The sequence below is a fragment of the Microtus pennsylvanicus genome, chromosome 6 (assembly GCF_037038515.1).
Source record: "Microtus pennsylvanicus isolate mMicPen1 chromosome 6, mMicPen1.hap1, whole genome shotgun sequence".
NCBI lineage: Eukaryota > Metazoa > Chordata > Mammalia > Rodentia > Cricetidae > Microtus > Microtus pennsylvanicus.
Genome location: NC_134584.1, coordinates 41,254,149 through 41,280,062, shown reverse-complemented (window position 1 = coordinate 41,280,062; position 25,914 = coordinate 41,254,149). Strand labels below are relative to the sequence as shown.

At 42.4% G+C, this 25,914-nt stretch overlaps 1 protein-coding gene across 2 annotated transcripts in view; it reads right to left on the bottom strand.

The window, feature by feature from the left end:
* Rab3c (RAB3C, member RAS oncogene family) overlaps positions 1–25,914 on the bottom strand; it is a 193,068-nt gene that overhangs the window by 25,796 nt on the left and 141,358 nt on the right. For both annotated transcript variants that reach the window (XM_075976080.1, XM_075976079.1), the window contains exon 4: positions 2,193–2,317. In XM_075976080.1, coding sequence (XP_075832195.1) covers positions 2,193–2,317 — 125 coding nt within the window. The remainder of the gene's footprint in view (positions 1–2,192; positions 2,318–25,914) is intronic.

Here is a 25,914-nt window from a genome sequence, read left to right as displayed (position 1 = left end):
CTGAGAAGTGGGACTGTTTTACTCTCAGATCTCCATGAAGTCTTTATTTATTAAAAGACATTTGAAATGTGTGATGTGTGATGTGTGTGTGTGTGTGTGTGTGTGTGCTACTACAAGTATCTCCAGAAGTACTTTTGTCATTCTAACATCTTTTCCATACCCGATCTTCCCCACAGCCAAGTGGTTTATTAGATGGAAAAACATAAAGTTTTTGACAATGCTGTTGAATAGCTCTTGATGTTACTCTATTTTTCCTGGAGCCAAATAGTTTTGAACTTTATTTATAAAGACAGCCTGCTTCTGTGGAGCCCTCCCTTTCCTCAGGCGGATGTCTAGCTAGATGATAAGTACAGGGCAAGCAAGCGGAGCTCAAGGTAGCCACATGGGAATGCCCTCTCAGAGTCCCTATCTCTTACATAGAGGACACTCTCATGTCCACTCCTAACCTCCTGAGGTAGTGGGAAAAGTTACCAAGTTTCTAAGACTCTCAAACACTGGTGGCATGTGGAGAGGTCCTAGGACAGAGAATGTAGAGGCTATGAGCATTTATAAAAAGGTTAAATATCAGCCTCGTGATGTTTTCATAGCTGGTTGCAGGGAAGTCTCATGGACAGAATCCTGTAGTCATCCAGTGACAGCCTTCAGTGGAATGAGCTCATTGATCTCACAAGGAAATCATAAAGCTTGGAGAATGGACTCTGCTCAGCTATTGAGATCTCCCAGTGGTAGACTGTGCTTCCACAGTCCACGCTTCCAATAATAGGGCAAAGCTCAGATCGTCCTTGACATGGCTGTGGTTTTCAAATTTCGTCTGACTCATTACTGGGATCAACTGTGAGCTGAGGCCATCATTACCGAAGAGGCAAAGCAGTGAGAGGCAGAGGAGAGTGACGGTGTCATCTGGTGTCAAGGTGCTTTGTGACCTCTTGGTCATCTTCTCTCTATGTATGTACACACTGGGTAGCAGAACTGGGATTGTCCCCGAATCAATTCACTTGCTCATGCCAGGCAACTTTTCTGCTCATTGTCCTCTCAGCTTAACTTCCTTCGCTGTTGTCTGTGCTCCTCAGTGGCTCTTACTCACAAAGACTCATCTGCTTTTACTGGCTTTAATTTTTTTCTTTTCCTCTAGGGATCCTTCAAAATGAGTCTTGCTTTTTAACCCATCTTCTCTATCAATTGCCTCTTCCAAGCGGCACTGTCTAGCCCCACCCACCCTCTCCGTAGGTGTCTTCTCTGCTTGCTTATCCCCTACCTCCTGTCCCAGTCCTGGTCCCACAGGTCCACCTAGCAGTGTTCTCTGTCTACCTGTTCCTTCCCACTTTGCCCTGTGGCTTTCCTCTTGTCTCTGCCTTCTAAATCATCGATACCTCTTTGACCTGTTCTGGTTTCCTTGTTAGTTTCACTGTATGTACCTTTAATCTTGTCATGTGATCCCACATTATCATTATTATTTGCATCCTCTCTGGTGTCTGACACAATAGAAGACAAAGAATAGGTGTTGAGTACATGTCTTGAATCAATTAGCTGCAAATCTCTCTTGAAATTCTACCAGACCCACTGTGGCAATTTCCTCGTCAGGTTTGTTTTGTGTTTCAAATGGCCATTTCTAAAGCTCTGTTACATCTTCTAATTGGATATTATCTCTAAGGGTTCTGTTAAGTGGGGGTAGGTTATGATATGCACCCTCAAGAGATGATATTGAGCCCTAAATAGTTTTTAAACAGTACCATGGCTCATCATTGATTTCCTGAAGCCCAGATCTAGGACTTAATCTATTCTGTGCTATTACTCTCCTTAACAGGAACTTGAGAACAATAATGATCACAATACTCAAGTCACTGCAAAATGATGTGTGTGGCTTAAAACAAAACAAAATAAAGAAATAGGAAAGGTAGACCTGTAATTCTCATGAAAGAAGAATTAGAGGTTTTTTCTTTTATTTTGAGCAAAGACCAAAGTTCTTGTTATCACTTTTGTTTCTAATTGTGCTTGAATTCGACCAAAGCTACAGATAATGAGAGGAAATGTACTTGTGACTTACACAGGTCTTGTTGTTTTTCAAGGTCTCTTGACAAACTTTTCAGACACACACACACACACACACACTCACTCACGCACACACACACTCCGATGACTCTGTTCAGTGTGTCAATTATGAAGCTTTCTTTTTTTTTTCAGTTGTGTCTTACCAAGCTGTTCTCCTAAATGCTGGCCTCTCTCAGTTGAGATGATCCGTTCATCTTCCATGTCACATTTGTTTCCAACCAGGATAACCTGGGCATTATCCCATGAGTATGTTTTGATCTGAGTTGACCTAGAAGAAAAAAATAAAAGTACAAATTCAGCAGAGGGAAATAGAAAAGCATAAATTGAGGAAGAAATCCTAGAAAGAACATGATCATGGTAAAGACGAAGCCTTGATGCTTGCCATTTGCAATGAAGTATTTCAGTACAGATGTACTCCTTGGATTCTTACAAGGAATTGATTGACTCCGAAATCCAAGCTAGATGTGTGGCTCAGTGGCAGAGGATACGAGACTATAGTATGTGCCAAGCTTTGTGCTTGACCCTAGCACAGGAGAAAGACAGTCAAGGCAGCAGGTGTTACAGCAAGGCCTATTTGTATCTAATGAGATCAGCACCACCATATCCTTTTCTCATGGATCTACATCGGCTTATGTAGTAGCTGTAAGGCTAAGCTGGCAAAAAAGGTCTTCCTAGTTTTAGCAGTGAAAATTTGTTGTTTCCAGAACCTTCTCAGTCCCAGGCACACTGAAGTGGTTGGTTCCTCTGTCTATAGACTGCTGCCCAGGTGACAAACACACATACAAGGGAAAATGTAAACATCACTTTCCTCATTCACACATCCACAAGGAGCAAAGGCAACCAGGGCTTTGAAAATAAAGGGAATGGTAATTTAAGAATCATAGTACCGTTGTACTAACACCTCACAGTTAAGAGAAACATGTCACATTACTATAAAATAACAAGATAGTGGGCGGGCTTTTTCACTTGCTATGAATAGACTTCTAGAACGCAGATCAGGACCCTAGATCGTGGTACAAGCCAACAGCTGGTTTTGAAACTTAGCTAACAGTTGTGGCAGTTGTCATTTGCAGCATGGTAAATCTAAGTGCTTTGTGTACACCCTATTCACTTAATTCATAGACTAACTTAAGGGGAGGCTGTCGTATTCGTTCACAGTGGAGGAAGATGAGGCACAGAGAGGTTAAATAATTTCTTAGATCAGACGGCTTGTAAAATCGGAGAGCTGGGAAGCCTACCCAATTGGCATGTTTCTCAGTCTTGGGCCCCTACCATGTCTTTGTTTCCTGCTACACATTAACGCTTTGAGAGGTAAAGTTCCAGTATACTGTCTGTCATCCAGAGCGAAAACCTAGAGGAGAGGAAACCATGCTTTTTAATGTTCTTCCTTTCTACTCGGTGAGAAGAGTAGGGTAGTCGCCGTGGGAGTATCTACCACCAGTGGTGGACCAGGGGAGGGACGCTAGAATCCCGAAAAGCTAAACAAATGACAAAACTCTGAAAGGCTGGATCTGAGAAGTGCCAGGAGAGCTCCGGTGGTTTTGCTGACAATGGTCAAGTCCTTCAGGATTACTGAATAGAAAACAGAGATGAGCTGCTCTCAACTGGAGGAGAGAAGAAAAGGCAGAGAGCTGTCAGCTGCAGCGAGGGGGTTTTCAGTGAGAACCCATGTTTCTCCCTCCTGGGAAAAAAGGAAAAGGGAGATAACGTTTTATCTCAGAATTCTTCTGGTCCGAGCCCAAGTTTTCAAGTGAAATTAATACAATTTTGATCCCACTTGGATACTGCAGAAGCATAGTATGGTTTATCAGAAAAATCCAGGGGAAATGACCATTCTAAATCTGACAAGTTAAAAGAATGTGCCCATTGTGGTTTGAATAAGAATGGCCCCCACAGGTGTGTGCATACATTTGAATACTTATTAGTGTCACCAGGGAGTGGCACTATTTGAGGATTAGAAGGATGGAGAATGTAGCCTTGTTGGAGGAAGTGTGTTACTGTGTTCGACTTCAAGGTTTCAAAAGCACATACCAGGCCCAGCGCTCGCTCTCTCTCTCTCTCTCTCTCTCTCTCTCTCTCTCTCTCTCTCTCTCTCTCTCTCTCTCTGTGCCTGTAGGTCTTGGCTACTGCTCCAGTGCCCTGTGTGCTGCCATCCTCTTGCTATGATGATAATGAACTAAACCTCTGAAATGGTAAGCAAGTCCCTGGTTAAATGTTTTCTTTTGTAAGTATTGCATGGTGTCTCTTCACAGCAATAGAACAGTGACTAAGACATCTGTGTGAATGATGAAATGTATGCACTGGAAATGCTGAAGCGTGCACGGGCAGCCCGCATTATGGCAGTTCTGTTGAATCTTGTTCTAAGTTGATGAGGACGACAGACCAGGCCTCTTCCTCAAGAGGGCACCAGATCTCATTACAGATGGTTGTGAGCCACCATGTGGTTGCTGGGAACCGAACTCAGGACCTTTGGAAGAACAGGCAGTGCTCTTAACTGCTGACCCATCTCTCCAGCCCCAAGACAACCATATACTAGGTAAATATAAACATAAGCCCTAAAATCCTATTTTTTCACTATATTGTGCACAGAAAACTTGAAAATTGACAAACTCATCATGAAAAATTAAATTCCAAACTCATCATTAAAAATCCCAGATATCTGAATGTGTATAACTCAGGTGCTAATGTAATTGTCCAGGCAAGAAAGTTAAAGGACCACTTGCGCATATAGCGTCTTTTATTTAAACTGGTGGTTAAGAGCAGGCTCCTGTCACAAAGATCTCTTGGAGACGGAGCTCAGGGATGTAACGTTTATAAAAAAAAGTACCATCTAAAACATCACAATGACATCACTGTGAGGAGTAGGTAGGGAACCTGGTAACTTCTATTTTGATTATACAGTCAACAGACAGTTATATATCTGGGTCATAGTCAGGACCATGGGAGTCCCGGAAGTGTTGCCAAGGTGGATGTGGCTGTCCAAGGTGTTATGGGCTGAAAGGTTAACAGACAGGAAATGGAATGAGGTGAAGGTCTGAACAAGATGGCATCACCTCAGTCACGTCACTAATATATTTTAGCCAAGAAAGTTCACATTTTCATGCAGAGGACCTAAAATCTGACTGATTTCCTTAGGTATATTTTTTGGAATATTTATCTCTCTGTGTTTATGTCTTGCACACCAAGTGTGAGCCAATTCTTGGGAAATCTCAAGCTTGAGATTTCACCTTAATGGAGCATGTTCTAATCCCAATAGTAAGAAATCAGACACTGAAGGGTACTTGGGGCTTATAGGAGCCTGTCGCAGTTGTGACAGTAAGGGGAAGGGGTTAGTACCAGGACGGTCAATGACATGGCTTAGTTTGATGGGAATCAATGCCTACTTAACGACCTATAGTAGCCCTCCACCCTCTGCCAACTTATCCCACAATGTAATCCAAATGAATCGGGTGTTACTCCTGTGCCTTGAGCACCCTCTGCCACGGTGTGAACTGTGTAAATTCAGCTGAGGCTGACACCTTGAGTAGGTCATGAAGGTACTGAGCTCGGTACCCACTGCTGTTCTTTACCCAGTGGACAGATGCTTGTTTCTATAGTGAGACACACTAGGGTACCCTCCTTCTGCTTCTGAGTCTCCTGCCGAAACACAGGATACTACCACTATGGATCACCCATTTGTATACACCCGGACATTTCTTAATTTGTAACAATGCATCACAACGTGTTAAAAGAAGAGCATGTTTTCCTCTGGTTATTAGAACTGTCCTTCTTCCTACTGGTTGCCTGTAATAAATATTTGAAGTTTTGTGTGCTCTACAACACCAAAAAGGAATGTGGAATGAGTATTTTTTATAGTTATCCTATAATTTGAAAGGATAATTCATTTTAAAATACAGGGATTTAAAACTTAAAAGCCCACGATGCTATCAAAGCAAAGTGAAAATTGTAATCTGTGGCTTCTGTGGCAAGGAGAGCAAAAGTTTGATAAACTCTCAGAATTGGGTGTGTTTACGCCTGCTACCAGGGTTGTGAATGTGCCACATTTGCCTTAGGCTTTGGTTACTCTGGCTTCTTATCACTAGTGTCAGGGGGCAGCTTTGGGTGAGGCAGGTGTGATTAGAACAACGTCTGCTTCTTAAATCCCACTCAACTCATCCATTTTGGTTCCTATAATTTAAATGATAATTAGAGATTTTCATTAAAGAACTGTACACTTTATTTTTAGTTCCTGTTTGCAGGCTGAGGTCCTATGCAAGCGATTTTTCTTGGGTGTATTTCTGAGGTTGGAATTGTGGGGCATGCACCCACTAAGTACACATGCTACTCCTGAGCCACACCCCAGCCTCAAAATAAGTCAATTTTTAACTGGGAGTAAATAACCTTCCTCTAACATGTCTATTAAGGCAATGCACAATTTTGTTGAATAAATCTTCATTTTTGTGTGTGTATGTAGTATTTATATACATTTGTGACTTGCTTATTTGCAGCATTTTGCAAGACTTCTTATTTGTGGGATGAGTTTCTCATCATCTGATTAGAAGAACCGTGCAGCTCCTTTGTTGGAAAGATGCGCATTTAAAGAGAATATCTGTCACCAAGTCATACCCATGTGAAAAGATGATTTATTTCTGAATCACTGCAAACATTCCCTGGGGATTTGCTGTTAATCTCAGCAAGATTAATGGAATCAGAAACCATGTGCCAGTCTCCATGGTTACTCTTCCAAGTTCAGTTAACTCAGACCTCACCAGTACCGGATGAAGCTACTGGAACAATCACTATTTAGTTGCCATTTAGTCAAAACAAAACAAAAGCCCCGCAGACCTTCCTTCAACACATTTGTGGTCTCTTTTCATTCAATTTAACCGCTGATTAAGTAATTTATTTTTTTAACTTTTGGACAGCTTTTCAACCTTGTTCCAACTCATAACAGTTAAATCAGAACCAGAAGCTGGCAAGATGGCTGAAGCCAAACAACCTGAGTTTGATCGCGGGAACTCAGATGAGAAGGAGAGGACGAACTCTTACAAATTGTTCTCCAATCTTCACACTTGTGTCGTGTGTATGTGTGTGTGTGTCTACACTCTCTCACACACATACACTTGCAAAATACACTAAGAAAATAAATAGTTTAGAACCTCCAGTGACTTCACCAGACATAGATAGAAAACCCATTTCTCCCGGTGAATAAGTCCAGTAAGGACAGAGCATCCATGAAATGACTTTCTTTAGTTGCATTTTCCTGCTTGTTTGTAAATAATTGATTTAATTATGTCACATATAACACCCTGCTCATTTATAGGTGGTTCGCATAGATGAGCACACAATAAAGAAACTTTACAAATTTACAAACTTGGACATGCATGCAATAAAGGTGAATAAATGGCTTTAGGAAGCTGAGCTAGACTTTTATATATAGTAACACATTTTTAGAGATTTCAAAGAAAAATTAAAGCATTCAATTATTGCCTTTCAATACTGGCATCACCTCTTATTATTTAATGAGATGGTTGTGCATGTCAAACTTGGTGTAGCCCCATAAAATCTAACAATATATAAAAGTGGGGTAGCTATTGTTCAAAATCTCATTCTTAGCCTCCGTCCCCACGCTTAGCTCTCTGGTGATGACACAGCACAGATGGATTACTGTTCCCACTTGTCATGTCTTCCTCTGAAGTTGTGGCTTGTTTTAAAGGTCTTCCTCATCCTATCATTCACCTTCTTTGGTTTCTGGCCACCATAAGGTGAATGCAGCCCTCTGCCTTGAGCTCTTTCCGTGTAGGGCAGAAAAGCAATGGGTCAGAGGATTACGAATGAAGACACGAAACTGTGTGAGAAAGTGAACCCTCTTTCCCCTTAAGTTATGTGTGTTAGGTGTTTTGGCACAGCCCTGAGCCATCCGACTAATGTGTCCACTTTTACTCAACAGCTCTCTGCTGCCTCAGGCGCCTCTCCAGCCTTCCATCTTGCTGTCTCCCTTCTTTCCAGCTCCAGTAGGAACACACGATTGTATTTCTGGTTCCCCACCCTCACGGCATCTTCAGCAACTGAGGACTATCACCATTTGGGGAAGTTTCAGGTTTGTGATGCTTAAAATCAACAAGAGACCAAGAGCCCATTTAAGACCAAATGTGGACGGCAAGTGGAGTGTTAGATACAGGGTGTTTAGTAGCAGACCTTCTCGTACTCGGTCCTTTTCCCCAGGACCCATACTTTAGTGCTAGCTGGTTGACTTCCAGCTGCCTGTATCTGCTTCTCCTTACTTTACAGCTTTCTATAAAGCAATGTAATGGCATTTGGCCCAGGAGGGAAGGCCAAAAATAAAGAAATAACACACCTAGGAGCAGACCTCCGCCAAAGCCTAGTAGGAATTGTTGTATAAATACCCAAACTCCCTTGCTCCCCGCCTTGCTACTGCTCCGATTCCCAAATTTGTAAACAGGAAAAGCTCTAGGCACCCATAACAATGACTGACTTGAAAATACACCGTTTGTTGGCCTCATCTCTTCCACAGCTCCCTTCCTTAACACTTAGGACTTCGTTACACTTTCCAAATAGAATAACTTCATTCACTTCTCTCTCAGAGCCTAATTCTGGGAAAATCCTATAAAGACACATTGAGAGTGTTTCTTCTAGAAAAGGGCACCAAGTTTCAAGGTGTTCTGCAGGTGGCAGTGCAGCTAGTAGGGTTTGAACATGAGGTATAAGTGTCCCCATAAGTGTTAAGGGTTAGTCACACGCTGCAGTGGCTTGAATGAGAGGTTCCCCATAGTGGAGCATTTGAACACCCGATCCCCAGTTGGTGAGGGAGGGTCAGGAGGTATGGTCTTGTTAGAGGAAGTGTGACACGGGGGGGGGGGGGGCTCTGAGTTTTCAAAAGCCTCAGACCATCCCCCATCCCCGGCTTGTCCCGTCTCTGCTTACTGTTTGGGGAGATGTGAACTCTCTGCCCTTCTTCTCACCATGCCTGCCTGCTGCCGCTCTTTCCTAACTTGATAGCGATGGACTCTTGTCTCTCTGGAACCATAAGAAAACCCTCCCTTCTCTAAGTTGCTTTGGTCATGGCATTTTATGCCAGCAGTAGAAAAGGGATTAAGACACCCTCTGAGGGGCTTTTGGGAAAGGACTGAATCATGAAGACATTGACAAAAGCAAGGATTAATCTACGGGTGGATTTTTTTTCCCCTGTCTGATGGCATTATTGGAGGTGGTGGAGATTCGGGAGAAGGAACCTATTGGAGGGGATTTCACTAAGAATATGACCTGGAAAGAGAGGCCTTGCTCCCTTTCTGTCTTCTTTGATCCTGTGTTTGCCTCCTGCCCACCAGGATGTGACTCTTGGTGCCCCCCCATGCTTCCCAGCATTTTATGCTCATGGGCCTCGAAGCAACGGTGGCTCTGAAACTGTGGGCAGAGATGAACCCTCCTCCCTTAAATTGTTTTCTTAGGTCTGACTGATGTACCAGGCTTCAAAGTAAAGGCCATTATGACTTTCCCTTTCCCAAGGATCCAGTTTAAGATTTATCATAGAACTTACGTTTCATTAGCTTTGTGAGAAACCTGTGTGTCTTTGATGAATTTATTATCTGCCAGGCTTTCTCAATTTGGAGTCCTGGCCTCCAGCTTCTCTTCCCTGCTAGAGATCTTTACTTTCCTTCTGATTTGAGTTACTGAAAGCTGTGTCAAAGTTGTTTACCAGCTCTGCTTCACGAGCACGTGTTGCCTTGCTTTGAGGATCAGAGGATAAGGTTTTCACCTGTTGGCCCACCTGACCATGTTGGTATATAAGCCTCTGTGGTGTTATTTAATAAAGAGCATCTTACCAGTGACTAGAGGTCTGTGTCCCTTTGTATGTTTCAACGTCCAGCCGCTTGCCCGCAGCTCAGGAACTGTATGGTAGTGCATAGGGCGCAGACAGGCGTTGGGCGTGGCACGCAATGTCTTGCATCTTATTACTCAGATCTCCTTGGGTCTGGTGTCCTTAATGGAGGCCCACATATGCACTGGGTATCACTCACTGTGGCTGTCACTTATATACCCCCGGCTGTAGTTCACAGTTACTGTTAGAGAGCCCAAACACAGCTTCCTTATTCACCACTGTCTCTACATTCAACCAAATATCTAGAAGGCGAGAGATACTCAGATGCTAACTCTGAGTTCGCGATAGAAGGAACAAGCAAATGACAGCCAGAGTACAGCAGAAGTGTCTAAGAAGTTTTGCACTTCAAATATAAGCACAGGGCAAGCAGAGACAGAAAGGGAATTATCTTCTGTGATGACAAGTGCCTCCTACATCTGCTTTAGAATGCATGATGGACGGAGTTCTTTCATAGCCTATAAAACACTGTGGGATCCATGGTCCTGGAAGGCAAATACTAGCTAGCGCCTCTGTAGCCTGTGTGACTTTGTAGACCTGCAGGCTTTTTGTGTGACTAGCTTTGAATTCTAGTCCAAGAAGAGCCACAATTCCTTTCTGGCCCCTAACACTGTCAGGACCGCTCAGGGAGTAAATACCTTTATACTATGGACTCATTGTGTATGTGGACCCTGGGCTGCCTCCTCCAATTCAGAGATAGAGCTAAGATTACAGATGCAAAGTGACTCAATTCAAATGATACAACCGCTCAGGGAATGGTGTGGCTCATAACACAAGCCTCTCATGAATTCTTTTCAAAACCATGCTGCCTGCTTCCACCAGGGAGGGAAGAAATTCAGATGCTGAATCTGATTATCTTTTCATAACAAAACCAGCATCAGAATGTTTCCTGGAGGAATTCCCAAATCCCTGAATCTCTGGCTGTGCAAAAGTGTCCTTTAGTTGGGTGTGGAAACGAACAGAATTGGATGGACCTGCATGGTGTTGGAGCTGGTTCTCTTTAGCAGCTATGCTGCTGAGAGATGGTCCTGAGATTCCGTTCAGGAACTGAAGAAGTAGAATCCATGGGGTCCTGGAGCTGTAGCACAGCTGAGTCCACTTGTTTAAATCTAACTTGTGACTCTCTTCCTTAGCTCTTTCAGGACGCCTTCCCTGTCACAGGTGCTCGCATGAGTTTCGTTTGTCTGTCTTTGTTTTTCCCCTTTTGGAAGCAGAGTCTCATGTCTCCAAGAATGTCCTGAGTTCACTGTGTAGTAAATTTAGCTAGGCCTTGGCTTTCTGACCTCCATGCTTCCACTTTGTACTGTTTGTATGCAGGACTAGGAATGAAACTAGGGCTTCCTGTAGGTCAGACAAGCATCCAATCAACTGAACTACACCCCAGCCCTCTGACCTAAAACGTACAATTCTATTTTTAAAATAGTATGCATATATGCCTGGCAGTGGAGTCACACACCTTTAATCTCAGCACTTGGGAGGCAGAGGCAGGCGGATCTCTGTGAGTTCAAGGCCAGCCTGGTCTACAAGAGCTAGTTCCAGGACAGGCTCCAAAACTACAGAGAAACCCTGTTTTGAAAAACCACACAAAAAAGTATGTATAGTAGGAAAATTGAACATTTCTCTCCTATGAGAGAGATAGAGATATCTCAGAGTAGCAAAGGTTACTCTTCTGAGCAAAAAAGAGAGGAAGGGAAATCTGTCCTAAGGTAGTATGACCAAGGAAGGTATTTGTCAGCTGGAAAAAGTCTGGCTGTTCTTTCACAATAAACAAGAGCAAAGTCATGTTAGAAACAGCATCTCACCGACTTCCAAGATTATGGCCGTTTTGGATGAATTAATGATCATTGACAAGATGAGTTTGATTTTTCAGTTAAAGGTCAGGGCTTGCTGAAGGGGAAGCTGAGTTGCTTTTTGTCCTGCCCATACCCAGGCACCAGAAACTTGTTGTCACCTTCTGCACAGTTTGTGGCTATACTCAATGTACGTTCAGTCTTATCCCAGATACGCAAGATATTAAGATGCAGCCAAGAGGTGAGAACTTCCTCTTCTTGTGGGGGAAGCAGGTCTTTTAAGGAGGAGGACTGGACTACCAATCAATTTGTACGGTTTTGCTATGGGATCATTGGGAAAAGGAGAATGTTTTGAGATGCTATGTTAGTCACTGCATTCTGCTGCTTTGACAAAATAGCCGATACAATCAACTTAGAAGATCTTAAGTCCAATTAGACCGCTGTTTAGTTGCCACTTACTGCAGCTTTATGCCTATCATGGCATGCTGGTAATTGTGCTTCACAGGTATTGTAGCTGAGTAGAGCTCCTTAACTAATTCCCTCTCTTGGTACCTTGTATAGTATTTTCTGAAATCATGAAAGCCAGGCTACAAGGAAGAGGATTTCAGGTCAGATCCACCTGGAGTCATCTGAGTCCTTTGTCCTAAGTGTGGTGTCTTCAGCAATAAGGGGCCTCTCTAAAGCCCTGAGAGGAAACCAAAGGCTTCATAGATAATCTATGTCATTTTGGTGGTCACTTGGATTGCCCTGATCAGCCCTTAGAAAGGAGGCTTCTTGTGTCTGGTACTGAAGTTTCTGTTAGTCTATGGTTCTTGTGGGAAGCATTGTCAGCCCAAGTGACTTAATGTCCTTTAGTATAATAACTCTGGTTATTATAATTTTAGGTAAATATAAAATGGCATGATTCCTTGATGTGTTACCAAATAACCTTGGTGTTGTTTGTCCTTCTGTATTGACCTCCTCCTCTCCTCCACAGCTGAAGCCTCCTCCCTCTTATTCCACTTTCTGTTTTTATATCAAGGGTGTCTTTGTATTTGCCATCCTACCGCCTGAGCATGTGAACCCCTACATGCTCCTGTTTTCCGTGGTCACTCCGTGTTGCGTGTTCACATCTGAGGATCTGGAGCTAAGACTCCCAAGATGAGAGAGAACAAGCAGTCTTTGTCTTTGTGGCTCTGGTGACCTCACTCTGTGTAATCTTTTCTAGGTCCATCCACTTACCTCCACATTTCATTTTTCTTCCCAGAAGAATAGTATTACATTGTGTATGAGTGCCACGTTTTCTTTATCCATCAGTCCGCTGAAGGACATTTAGGTTGCCTGTCTAATTGGATTTAAGGCCCACTCAACAGGAGGGAAACCGTGATTGGTACTGGAAGTCTAGCCGGTTTCTGGATGCTAGTGAGGTCATGGACTTCAGAAAAGAATTTACTACCACCACTTTGCTAGCCCAGTATAATTCCTTACTACACTCTGAATCTTGTCCTTCTACCCACAGACAAGGGTAGCAATCACCCATTCATTAAAGAAGTTTCTCTTTACAGCCAATGGAGGCCATCACAGGGAAACCACAACTGGACACCATGCGGTGATCAATGGATTGTGGGGAGCCCAGCCCCAGCAGATACATCTACATCATAGCTCCCTTGTCTGTAACGGGGAACACTCTGGAGAAGGTGGTGAAATGATTGGAAGAGCCAGGATACCAGGAAGTTTGCTGCGAACATTCTTTTTTTTCCTCCAGAATGTTAGCATAAACAAGACCAGAACAATGGCAATATCGATGGATATATTAACATGGGAGGCAGAAAATGTGTAGGGTCCCATTCATAGAAAAAGAACTACAGGGAGAAGTAGCCCTTCCCAGGCATGAGTGCCCTGATTGGTTGCCTAATGCAGCGTTCTCAGTCTTGAACTCATATACAAGCAAACAACAAAAATGGATTCAGCTTGTTCTACTTGTATGTATTTGTGCTTATATGTATGTGTGTTTGTGTGTGTATGTGCTGTACTGCTTCACCAATTTATCAAGCATGACGCTATCTCTGTAGGGAACATAGCAGTATAACCATGGGGCCATGTGATGCTTAGACCTCCACTCTGCTACAGTGTCTATCAAAGAGAAGCCTGCTAGTTAACAACAGCCAACATTCTGGCGTTGCCACAGGCCTTCTGAGTCAGACTCTCTAGGTGATTCTAATGGATGATAAATTTTGAGAATCAGCATTGTAGGCTGTAGACACTGAGAGCTTCTGCAGACTTGTTTCTTCATAAGTACTTGCTAGATTTAGTGTATCTGGGATAACCAAGTAAGGAACAAGACAGCAAACTCTCGGAAAACAGACCAGCCTTCACGGGTATGTCCCAAGCTTCTAGCCCAATGTCTGGCAACGTATTATTTTAGTTGAAATAAAGACAAGTGGGAGAAAAGGGTGGAGTGTGGGTGCCAGGCTCTCCACCTAGTTTGAGGGCTGAGAAAGGACAGGAGAGTGAGGAAGACAGGAAAACAGTCAGGGAAGCAAAGAAAGATGAGCTCGGCCAACCAGTGAGATTAACTGGGGGCGGGTGACATTTCTCTGGATCTTAGACTTTGGCAAAAGGAATTAGAAGAAGCCAGCACCAACCTTGCCTTTTCAGCAGGATATTTGCTTTTGAAAGTCCTCTTATTAAATGTTTCTGAATCCTAGTCCTCCAAGCTGTTAGACTGTCCCACCCCGCAGTAACCTTTAAAATGAGAGTGGTTTGCAAATAAACTTGAGCAAAGAGTCTTTGTCATTGCAGAGAACTCGGGCCTCAGGAAAGAAGAAAATGTGAAAAGGCCAAGGCCAATGGATGCCATGTACCCTTGACTGCAGGGAGTAATTGCTATTCAGCCCTTCAGATTTCCCATCAAATGATGTAGTCTATAATGGGTCCTTCAGTAGGCCGTGTATACAAAACCAGCACTTTCGCTAACATATTTTATTACACAGTGGAAGAGTGTCTCACTGAATCCACACTCAGCTTGTACTCTCAACTGAAGTCTTGACCTTGCTGTGTCTTGTGATTAGAATGGTGCCCATGTTCACAATATGGTTTTCTTTTTTTTCTTTCTTTCTTTTTTTTAGGGGCAAACAGGTCATGGTCATATCACTTTGGTAAGAGAAGTTCTGGGAGCTCATCCTTAAAGTAATAGATTTAGCAAGCTATAATTAATGCAAAAGCAATCCATGAAGAAGGAAAAGATGCATTTTGCATACTTGTTAACACACTTTCTTTTTATTTTTCATTATATCTTTATTTATTTACTTTATGTCCACGTGTGTATGTGTGTTGGGCACGTTTGCCATGATGTGCACAGAGAGGTCAGAGAATAACTTGTGATGTTAGTTTTCTTCTACCATAGGAACTGAACTCGGGTAGTTAACATCGCACCTGCCGAGCGATCTTCACCGCCCTAATATCCATTCATGATGCATGCACTTGCTTTTCTCCCATTGCTTCAGAAGAAGCTGTCTGACATTATTGCTAGTGGACCATGGTAATTAGCAATTATTCTATCTCAAGTCAAAACAAAGCAAACAAAACAAAAATAAAGTCATTTCTAGGGGCTAAAACCACATGTGGAGATTGTTCAATGACGTCTCCATCAGTAGGAGCACTTTGGTTTCCTGTTCAGCGTTTCATGGATGCATCAATAGTTTGCCTATTTGCTTTTGGATCTGCACATGCGCCTTCCTGGGGGGCACATATAGCAGAGTCTGGCCCTGCACACCCTGCTTCCCAGGCTATATCGCTGGCAGGTTTTCACGGGGAGACACTAACCAGAAGCTGGAGGGGGAAAGACAGGGAGACGCTGAGTTTTTACCCTGCCCAGGTTCCTGTGGCTTCCCTTGCAGAGACTTTTGCATTTCTGTCACTCCAGCTTTGGCAACACCAGCTCGTGGCCTCCATGGACACCACAAAAGTCTAGGCTGCTTTATTTCCCCAGCTGTGGTGGAGTTTCCATGCACCAGAAACAACTCGAAGTGGAAAAAGAAGAATAAATAATAATGTCAATAAGTTCCCCCCTCAAAACTGATCAACTCCAGAAAGACCAACTTAATCTAAATAGCAGTGGAACTACTATATAATATGTCCTAGGCAGCTCAGGTAACAAGACACCTTAGACAGGTTAGCTCACACAACACAAATTTGTTCTGAAACATTTAGAGCCTGAGAAATCTAAGACCAAAGTGCCTATTGATTCAGAAAGGGGAGCTATCTTTTACATGAAACCAAGCCCACATGTAATGACAGTCACCCGTCTCTACAGCGTCATCCAAACCTCTTCCAAAAGGCACTGCTCCCATAAACCTTTGCAGTGAAGATTAGAATGTCAACACACACTTTGTATGATCTGGACCTTTGTTAGTATTCAAGCTTAAGATACTTCTTAGACAATCTGGAACACTTACATTCTCTTTCTCCTGCCAACAACTAGCTTTAAAATATGTAAAATTTCAGCACCATTTTTAAATTTTGTGTTTCAAAGCTTTTGGACATGCTGTACAAATCTTTCTGGAATAAGTACTCTGACATCAGTGAGAGAGGAAGAATGGAGACATCGCTGGTGGTGGATGGAAGCCAGGACCGCTCCTGAAGAGCTTCAGCATTGGGCACAGTTTGCAGTCTCACTTTATACTCTAAAACCACAAGGTGGAGTGAGCAAGCAAGCGAGATTGGCCAGGTTGTGAAAGGCAATTACTTCTTTTTCAGCTATTTCTCCAGGTCAGTTGTTCCAGGTAGCAAGTAAAGTCATGCTTAGCCAGAGGCAGCAAGGCAGTGCCAAGTAAATCACTAAATTCATCAACAAATCGGTCTAATAATCGGTCGTTTCTACCTCAAACTAGAAATCAGACATCAGCCTCCAATGAGGCTTCAGAAACAAATTCTCCAATGATAGATTGAAGGGAAAGGGTCTCTTAAAGGAATGGCCACAGTCCACAAGTCCAGTGGTGGTCCCTGATATCAGAGTTGAAACATTTTTTGTACAGGAGAAGGCATTTCAACTCAAATGGATGCTTTGCTCCAAGTATCTAATACTTAATACTCCCTCTGTCCATGCTTATGCCCCATGTCATAACTTGACACACGGGATCAGATTTCGTCACGTGTTTACTTTGCAAATGAAACTCTTCTTAGTCTCATTGTTGAGAGTAAGGGAAGCAATTATGTTGCACACATTAGGGTAAGCCACAGTAGTTATGTCTAAGTATGTTTAAATATGATATTAGTCTACATAAAAGCACATCACACCGAACAGATAAGAATGAGCAACTACCACCCACTGAACACAGAAGGTTCCAGAATGGATAGGTTTGAGTCTGAATCGATACAAACAGCAGACACATCCCTTCAGAGTCATTCTCTCCTTCTCCAGCCCTTGAGAGCTGGAAGCAGATAGACCTGAAGTTCAAGGCCAGCCTGGACTATAGAAGACCATGTCCCAAAAAATTAAAAAAAAATACCTGTAAGTAATTATATTCTTTATCACATTATACATTACTTAATTGTGTTACAAGTCTAAGCAATTGGAAATTTCAAAGGAGCCTTAAGCATTTTAATCAAGCTTTTTGTCAGGATACGATAAACCCTAAGGGTCTGCTTACCAGCACAACCTGAAATAATGAGAAAGAGGGATCCCTCAATGATTTGATTGAAAATTGTCAGTTTATTTCCCGAGACCAATATCTGATTTTCTCATCTTTAATTTCACCTTTGAGCACTTGGCTTGCTCCTGGGGAGTTGGACAAGAATATTTATTCATTCTGCAGCTTTCCTCTGTGTATTGTGTCAAGTGCGCAAGAAACTCTGTGTCATCGTTTGCGATTTCCTAATTTACGTCTTTCGCCCAAAGCCAGCTAAGCCAATTTCAATTATCTTGGCACATGCAAAAGCTTTAGAGTTTCAAATAAATTAATTAAAAGCATCTTTCTCTATATTCACTATTGTTTATTTCTGAGTGTAGGTGATACGTCCTAGTTCTTTTTATTTTTTTCTTTGATTTCACTGAAAAATATCCACCATGCTGTGGACAGAGTCTCCTGTTCTTTCTTAGTTATACACGAAAGCTGTGATTCTGAGTGCTCTTCTGTGTGGAGGCAAGGCCCTTAGGAGGTGATCAGGTTTACGACAGGCTATGTTGTGACTGTCACCAGTGCAGAGTTGATGTCTGCTACGGTTTGAACTTGAAATGTGTTGCACAGGCTCATGTTTTTAGTGCTTGTCTCCAGTTGGTGGTACCATGTAGAGAGGCTACGGAACCGCCAGTACCAGAAGGGGCTGTGCAAACTGCTGAGGGAGAAAAGCAAGCACATCCAGCTGTGATGCTTTAGGAGCCACCACGATGACCATCACAGCAGGATATCCTGAGAGGTGCATTAGTGGCACTTATATCCTGAGGTACCAATAGTTGTCTAAATAGATTAAGGTATACTCATTAGGGGGAAATTCATGTGTTGGTACTGTAAATCACCACACTACCCAGGTCTGGTGAGGCCATGGACACAAGAAAAGAACCTATTATTGCAACTTTGCTACACCAGTATATTTTCTAACTTAATTCTAAATACTTATCCTGATACCCACAGATAGTGTACCTGATTGCTCACCAAAGTTTTCTTTTTTCAATAGATGGAGACCATTACAAAAAGTCACAGATGGACAAAATATAAAGAATTGACTGTAGGATGCCAATTGAGATACACCTACAACAGAAATCCCTACATCTAAGCCTGCTGACAGAGGTTTCTGTCCTGCCCAGCCCTGCAGTCATTCAGTCAAAGAAATACACAGAGGTCTACATTAATTATAAACTGGTTGGCCTATTAGTTCAGGCTTTCTTATTAACTCTTATATTTTACAGTAACCTATAATTCTTGTCTGTGTTAGCCCTGTGGCTTGATACCTTTTATCAGCAAGGCATTCTCATCTGGCTTCCTCTGTGTTTGGGTAATGACTGCAAACTGAGCCTTTCCTCTTCCCAGAATTCTCCTGTTCTGGTTGCCCCACCTATACTTCCTGACTGGCTACTGGCCAATCAGTGTTTTAATAAAGCAATACAAGCAACAAATCTTTATAGGGTACAAGACCATTGTCCCACAGCACAAGCCCAGGGAGTATCCTAAAAGCAAAGGAGTAGGAAGATTGTAAGAGTCAGAGAACCAGAAAGAAACATCTGTGTCAGAATAGTGTTTTTTATATATGACAGGGAAGCTTCATCCAGGAAATGTCAAGAATATGGTTGCCTAAATAAAGCCTATAAAATGATACCACCATTGACACCAGTGTAGATGGAGGAATTCTCACAGGGCTTCATTCTTAGAAGAAGAACTATAGGCGATTAATAGTTGCTGAGAGATAGGGAATCAGTCTTCTCCAGGGACAATTCCTCTTATACATTAACCGGTCTCAAAAGGTCAGCCCTAAATACATATGAGCAATACTAAATGATCTCAGCAGGTTATATGTGTACACACATGCACTCAGGTGCATGTACAAACACACATAATGGATTATAATTAAAGAGGAAAAAGCCATGAACTTGAGAAGGAGAGAGGCATGGAGTTAAACAAGGATATTTGTATGAATATGAGTTTGAGCATAGCCGTTGGAGCTTAGTGGGCTCACACAACTGAAGACAATGACTCACTCTCTTCCATAATCTTTAAGTAGCCAACAGTTCAGCAAGGAGAACCATAACCGATTATTAACAGACCCACTGGAGGTATCACCATACACAATTTCAAGTCATAACTACATAACACAGTAGTGGCACAAAATACATGGATTTATAGAAAAAATAAAATAATTTTTAAAAGCATAACAGAAAAAAAGCACAAAGCAACAGTACCTAATAGATTCACCTGCCTGTTATCCTTGATAACTTTAGGTATAAATTATAGTGATCACACCTAAAAACTAAGTGACTATGCTAACAGTCAAGCATTCTTTGCCTTTATTTCCTCATTCTGCAGAGGACAAGAGGTAATGATAGTGACAGCCCCAGACTAGTCTTGTTGGTGAGTAAACATCACAGCTCAGATCTTCCTAAGTCAGGCTGCATCTCCAACATTTCCTGCTCGTGTCTTCCACGCCCGTCATTACTACCGGCATATGAAGTGGCTGGGTTCTAACCCGTGCGTGCGTCCAATATGTTGGCACTCTGCCTGGGGTACTTCACTTCCTCTTTGGAAAGCACAAGCAATGGCCACAGTTTCAACACAGTGGTGCTTCAGCCAGAAGGATTTTTGCCATCAAGTAACCTTTTGGATTGTCCGAATGACAGAGGGTGATGAAGAGACACTGGCATGTAATGGACCCAGGCCAGAAATACTGCTGGGATTATTTGAAGTAAAATGCCAGAAGTATCACAGTTGAGAAGCTCAGTTCTAACACCTCCCCTCCCCACCACTTTCCTGCCATTCTTTCTCCCTCCTTTCCTTTTTTCCTTCCTCATTTCCTTCCTTTTATTTTTATTGAGACTGGATCTCTCTGTGTTGCCCATAGTGAGAACTCTTAGGTTCAAGTGATCCTCTGGCTTCTGGGTAGCTGAGGCTACAGATACATGCCCGCATGCCTGGCTGGGATTTCTCTTCCTAAGTGGCCCAGTATCCAGGGAACACATGCTTTTCTGTGGTGTGACAACATGGAGAGAGGAGTTTGACTTGTTCACACGAAGTCGAGGATAGCTACTTAGAATTCATTGAAGGAACACAAAGCAAGAAACAATGACTGAGCTTTACTCTGTGGCTTTGTAGGCCATGGGAAAATATCCCATGCTGAAAATAGCATGTAAAAGATCTTGATAGATGGCTTAACGGGTGAGAGTGCTTATTGCTTTCCCAGAGGACCTGATTAAGTTCTTAGCACCCATATCAGGGAGTTTGCAACTTCCTATAACCCTAGTTGGCCTCTAACATATGCTAACACAGATTTATATACATGAATAAAGTGAATCTTTGAAAAATATCAAGAACAAATTTTCAAATGAGTTGATTTTGAGATAGCAATGTCTTCACATTAACTAACTACCACTATTGCGGGATGCCTGGCTATCTGTATTCTGGAAGTGCTCAAGTTTGCAACTAAGTGAGATAGGTTTAAACTTCCTAATTTCCATACTGTGGAGCTTGTTTTGTGTGTGTGTGTATATATGCATGCACGTGTATGTTTATGTGTGTGCGTGTTTTAGTCCCCATGTAACACATCCAAGGTAATCAGATTTTCTCTCAGCCTCACTCTCTTACTCACACTTGAAAATGATTTTTCTTCAGTTGCTTTTGTTGTTGCAATAGAATACCCTGACGAAAGCAACTTTAGGGAGAAAGGGTTGATTCTGGCTCACAGCTCCAGGAGTGGGGTTGATACAGTCCATCGACAGGCAGAGAAATCATGGAGGTGAGGGCATGAGGCTGTCCCAACAGACGCCATTGGCTGTCCAGAAACAGAAGGAAGGGGAGCTGAGGCCTTACTACTAACCTTTAAAGCCTGCTTTGAGTTTGTACATTCCTTTCAGCCAGGCACCACTTCCTGAAGGTCCCAGAACCCTCTCCACTGTGCCACTAGCTGAACACTAAGTAGTCAAACACCTGAGCCATAAATGTTTTTTCCTGGTTCTTTCTTCCTAGAATAAATTCAGTAGCTAGCATTTATTGAGAACTTATTATGTGAGGAGCAAACCCTGTATGTAAATCTAACGTGACTTGTCTCACCTCTGCCCAAATAACCCTCCGCCGTGGTACTGGTGCAGCTTCATTTTGCCACTGATTAGGAGGGAGAAAGCTCAGTTCTTATGATATCATTGATATCTCTGTTACACAATGGCTTTAAATTCTAAAGAATACTATTCTATTGCTATGAAGGCATATTGTATAGACATTCTTCGAAGGATGGAGCTGAATTCTTTTTGCTAAAGGTAAGGAAAATTTCTTAGACTTCTTGTATCTTTCTGAGAACTCAGTACCTTTCCAACTAAGTACTTGTTAAATGACCAGGTCAGTGCAATCTGATAAACGTGCATCATTCTGAAACAAATAAGTAAATTAAAACCTCCATACATTCAAAGTACCCTAAATTCTTTCCAACTTTGCCCCTTATCTATTATAATTTGTTGTTCATACATATTATGATCCAATTCAATACGTATCAGTGGATGGTGCAATGTAAAAAAAAAAACAGACCAAAAAAATGGAGTTTTAAGTGTTTCTTGCAACTACAATAATAAAATGCATTTTTACATCATTTTCTGGGGCCATAGATAACACATATTCTTAGTCCTATTGTTTCGTGTACATCAATTGGCTCCCAGATGACATCAGGATGCATGCTTACTGATACTGTGTGCATGTTAATTCCTCGTCTCATCATTCATTATTTTATGAGAGCATGCCCATGGAAGGCAAGCCTTGGAACTCTGACTGGGATTTCTGCTCCTAGCATTTCTACTTATTTCAATCATGAACTTGGGTCTTTCTTTGCCTGAACCTCCAAGGGAAAAAAGATTCCAACTCTGAAGGATTGAGAGCCCCAGGGAGAGACAGAGGATCAAAATCCTTATGGAGACATTAATATCCCCAGATTGTTGGGGACTTTGGGGCTTGCCTTGACAGCTCATTTACTCTGTTAGCCTCAGAAATGTACTTAATTCCAACGAGGGGATGCGCTGCTAAGTATGTGATGAGCAAACACTAATCATCCCAGGCGGAGAGAAAGAAGCTCAAACTGATGGTGAAATCAGATGGTCTATAAGAAAGACTGAGGCAAGCCTGAGTGACTCTGAGGTTGAGTTCAGTTTCAGAAGGTGATGATGGGACTTTCAAAGGCCAGTGACTGGAGACATTGGATCTATGTTCTTCATTTTTCCTTTCTCTTTTCCATTTAGAAAACTGAGTGGGCAGTACTCCCACGTGTGGCTTTCTCTTCTTCACCCTCTGCAGGAGCTGAGAGGCATCAGACATGCCCTGTGTGCCCTGCAAGCAGCAGGGAAGCGCAGCTTTTTTTAAAAAATTTTTCTTATGAAGGCCATGCTTGGATTTGCTTAAACATTATGAAACACCCGTCTTCAAGGATGGAGAAAATAAATGTTTCCTAGTGAGAGGGAAGCACTAGCCTCTACAAGCAATAGCTTAAAAACCCTTGAATATATTCCGTGAAGACAAAATTGCTAATGACACCAAGAACCACACCAAACAACCATGAGCTTTTTCCTCTTTCTGTACAAAATCCCCTCCCCTCCCCAAAAAAGAACTGGTTCCTGGCTGCACTTCTCAGAATCCACAGACTGAATTCAGGGTACACAGAGCGTACCCATGTACAGTGGGGGAAAATGTGGTTACCGTGTTTCTTTTTTGTTTGGTTATCCTGACTGAAGGCATTTGAATGGGAATCTCATTCAAGTGCAGTAAGAGTATGTTATTATACAGAAACATGGTCCATAAAGGGAGTTCAAACTTGCACACATCATTTGTGGGAGAGTGCAGGCAGCCTCATATGTATCCAGAGACATGAAGCAGGCACCATCTAAAACAAATGCTTTCAAATACAGTGAAGGACATTATCCTATGATTAATCACCTCATACACATTATATAAAACACTTCACTGTTTCCATAAACAGTTGGTTCCTTTGAAGAAAGGGCCCACTGCCTTGAAGATAGGTCTTTTCTTTGTTCGGTTTTTTACATTCATGTGGCATAAGTACAAATAATCCTATAAAAACTAAGAGAAACTGACATTTATTAATGTTCTCTTCAAAGTTACCTTCTGGTACTGGGGGTACAGTTCAATTATAGAGCATTTGTCAAGCATGTAGAAGGCCCTGGGTTTGATCTCTGATCACACAAAACACACACACACGGGGGGGGGGGTGTCTTGTATATCCTGTTAGCTTTTATTTCTAGATATGATGAAAATTCATGATTTATTTAGATTCAGAATTCTTCTAGAATTTACTTTGGCCCTCAGTCACTGACAATGAATAAAGTCAAAGCACATTCTGAAACAGTCCCAGGAAAAGACCGGGTGGGCTTGGAGGAAGTCAGAACAAACCAAATTTGGGTCTTCAGTTTCAACCTAGAGACTCTTGTAATTTCAGTCATGAGAAATTCAGAGAAAAAATGGCATTTCTAAAACAAACAAACAAACAGATTGATACTCATTCCATCTCAGCATATTTTAGATAAAAGGTGTGTAGCTGGGCTTAATGAGATCAGGCAGATCTGGGGTTGAATGTTCTCACTGGGTGATTGCAAGCTTGGGTTCCATTTCTGAGAGAGTAGGATCAGTAGGAAGACATTGTTTTTCCCCCGACCCCTTTATTTTTAAGAACAATTCCAAGCCCGTGAGCATAAATTGCTGTCCACACAGTTTCTACTTCCTTCATTAATTAATTAATGGCTTTTCGTCACAATGGCTTCACCTCTTTTCACATACTATGTCATGGTGGCTGCCACACTACTTGATGGGAAGTTGTAGACCCGATGGTATTTAAATACTCTGCAGGCATTTCCGCAGGCATAACTAAAGGGAATTCTATTAAATCAACTGACAGATATAATACCTTGACTAAAAATCCTGCTACGCAGTCTGCATTCAATGTCTTTGAAACAGTGAAGGCATGCTCTTTCATCTCCGGCCTAAGCTAGTTTAGAGGACTATCCATAACATTCTTAATTTTGATGATGCTGGTCATCTTTAATAGTCCCTGCTAGTTGTATAATGTCCCTAAGTCTAGTTCTGTTTCCTAACATCTAGATTTAAACCAAGCATTTCATATCCCACATAATACATAGTGTGAGTTCGTCTTAGAGCTGGCCATGTTAAATGTGCTCAGAAACTCAACAATGCATCGCCAGCTATGTGTTTCTTTTGTTGAGACAGCTTTTTTTTTCCTTGTGAGTGACTGGCTTGTGGCATGATGCTTTGATACTGTGTGAACATTTTATCATGGCAACAGAATGAAAGCAGGACAACTGCCAAGCACATGGGCCCTTGGGACTGTGCTTCGTATGGAAATTACAGCAGCAGAATGCACTGGCCAAATGTCACAGCTTCACAGCTTCCTGTAAGGCCTGTGCTTCCGTGCGCTTCCATCTCAAGACTCAGCACCGACGTCCTTTGTTAGTCCCACAGATCCAGCATCCTCTATCCTCTGACTATTCTCCACCTCTCAGGAATGGCGGCGGGTGGGGGGGAGGGGAAAGGTTATATTTTCACAGCAGCTCAAGTTGACTGAAGGTCATTACTTAATCAAACCGGAAATAAACAGTAACAACAAAGATAGGGCAGCCATAACACAGCAAGCCGCTTGCTTATTCTTTAGTTTCTCCTTTGTGGTTTTCTTGGAAATCTAGCATCATTAGTGCTAAATTCTGTCATTGGCAGTAAGTTAGTAAGTAAAATCCTAGGGGAAGAACATGGAATCACTTAAGAATCTAGAGAATATTTAAGTACCATAGAGACAGGATTGGAGTGAAAGAATTATTATTTCTTGCGGTAAATACCCCTGAGTGACCTGAGACTTGAGGGAATGAAAAGCAATGTTTACCGGAGTTAGCAAGTGGTCACTGTTTTTTCCAACTCTGCACGCATAATTTTATTTGAAAACATGAAGGAGGGTGTGTGTGTGTGTGTGTGTGTGTGTGTGTGTGTGTGTGGTGGGCCAGGGATGAAGGATACAAACAGCTCTGTTGAATACCTGCTGATCTCCTCCACCTTACCTGTCCATCACTACCTATCTCTATTTTGCTCTGTGCCAAGACTTCTGGGAACAGCGTAACCCAAATTTCTCTCTCCTATGAATATGACAACGAAAGGCTTCAGCAGGAGCTCAGATGAGAGGGCAGAAGCAAGAGGTATGACCCTCTTGTTTGTCGGATGGTAAAGAGTTACTCCACAATGAAGCTTCTGCTGGCTTTCTCTATATCTCCTGCAGTAGCTGGAGATAAAAGAAACTGTTTCTTTTGCCTTCAGCCTGAGGGACATCATAATTTCCCACAGTTGACGACTTGCAAGCACCCCCATGTCCCACTTTCTCACCTCTGCCAACCCTCTTGCAATCTCTTTACAAAAGTCTCTTTCTCTGGACAGACTCTGTTTCCTGTGAGGACCCTGCAGCATCCTGACATCCCTCCTATCTATTATGTTCTGTGCAAGTGTATTAGCATGGCCTTTCCCTACT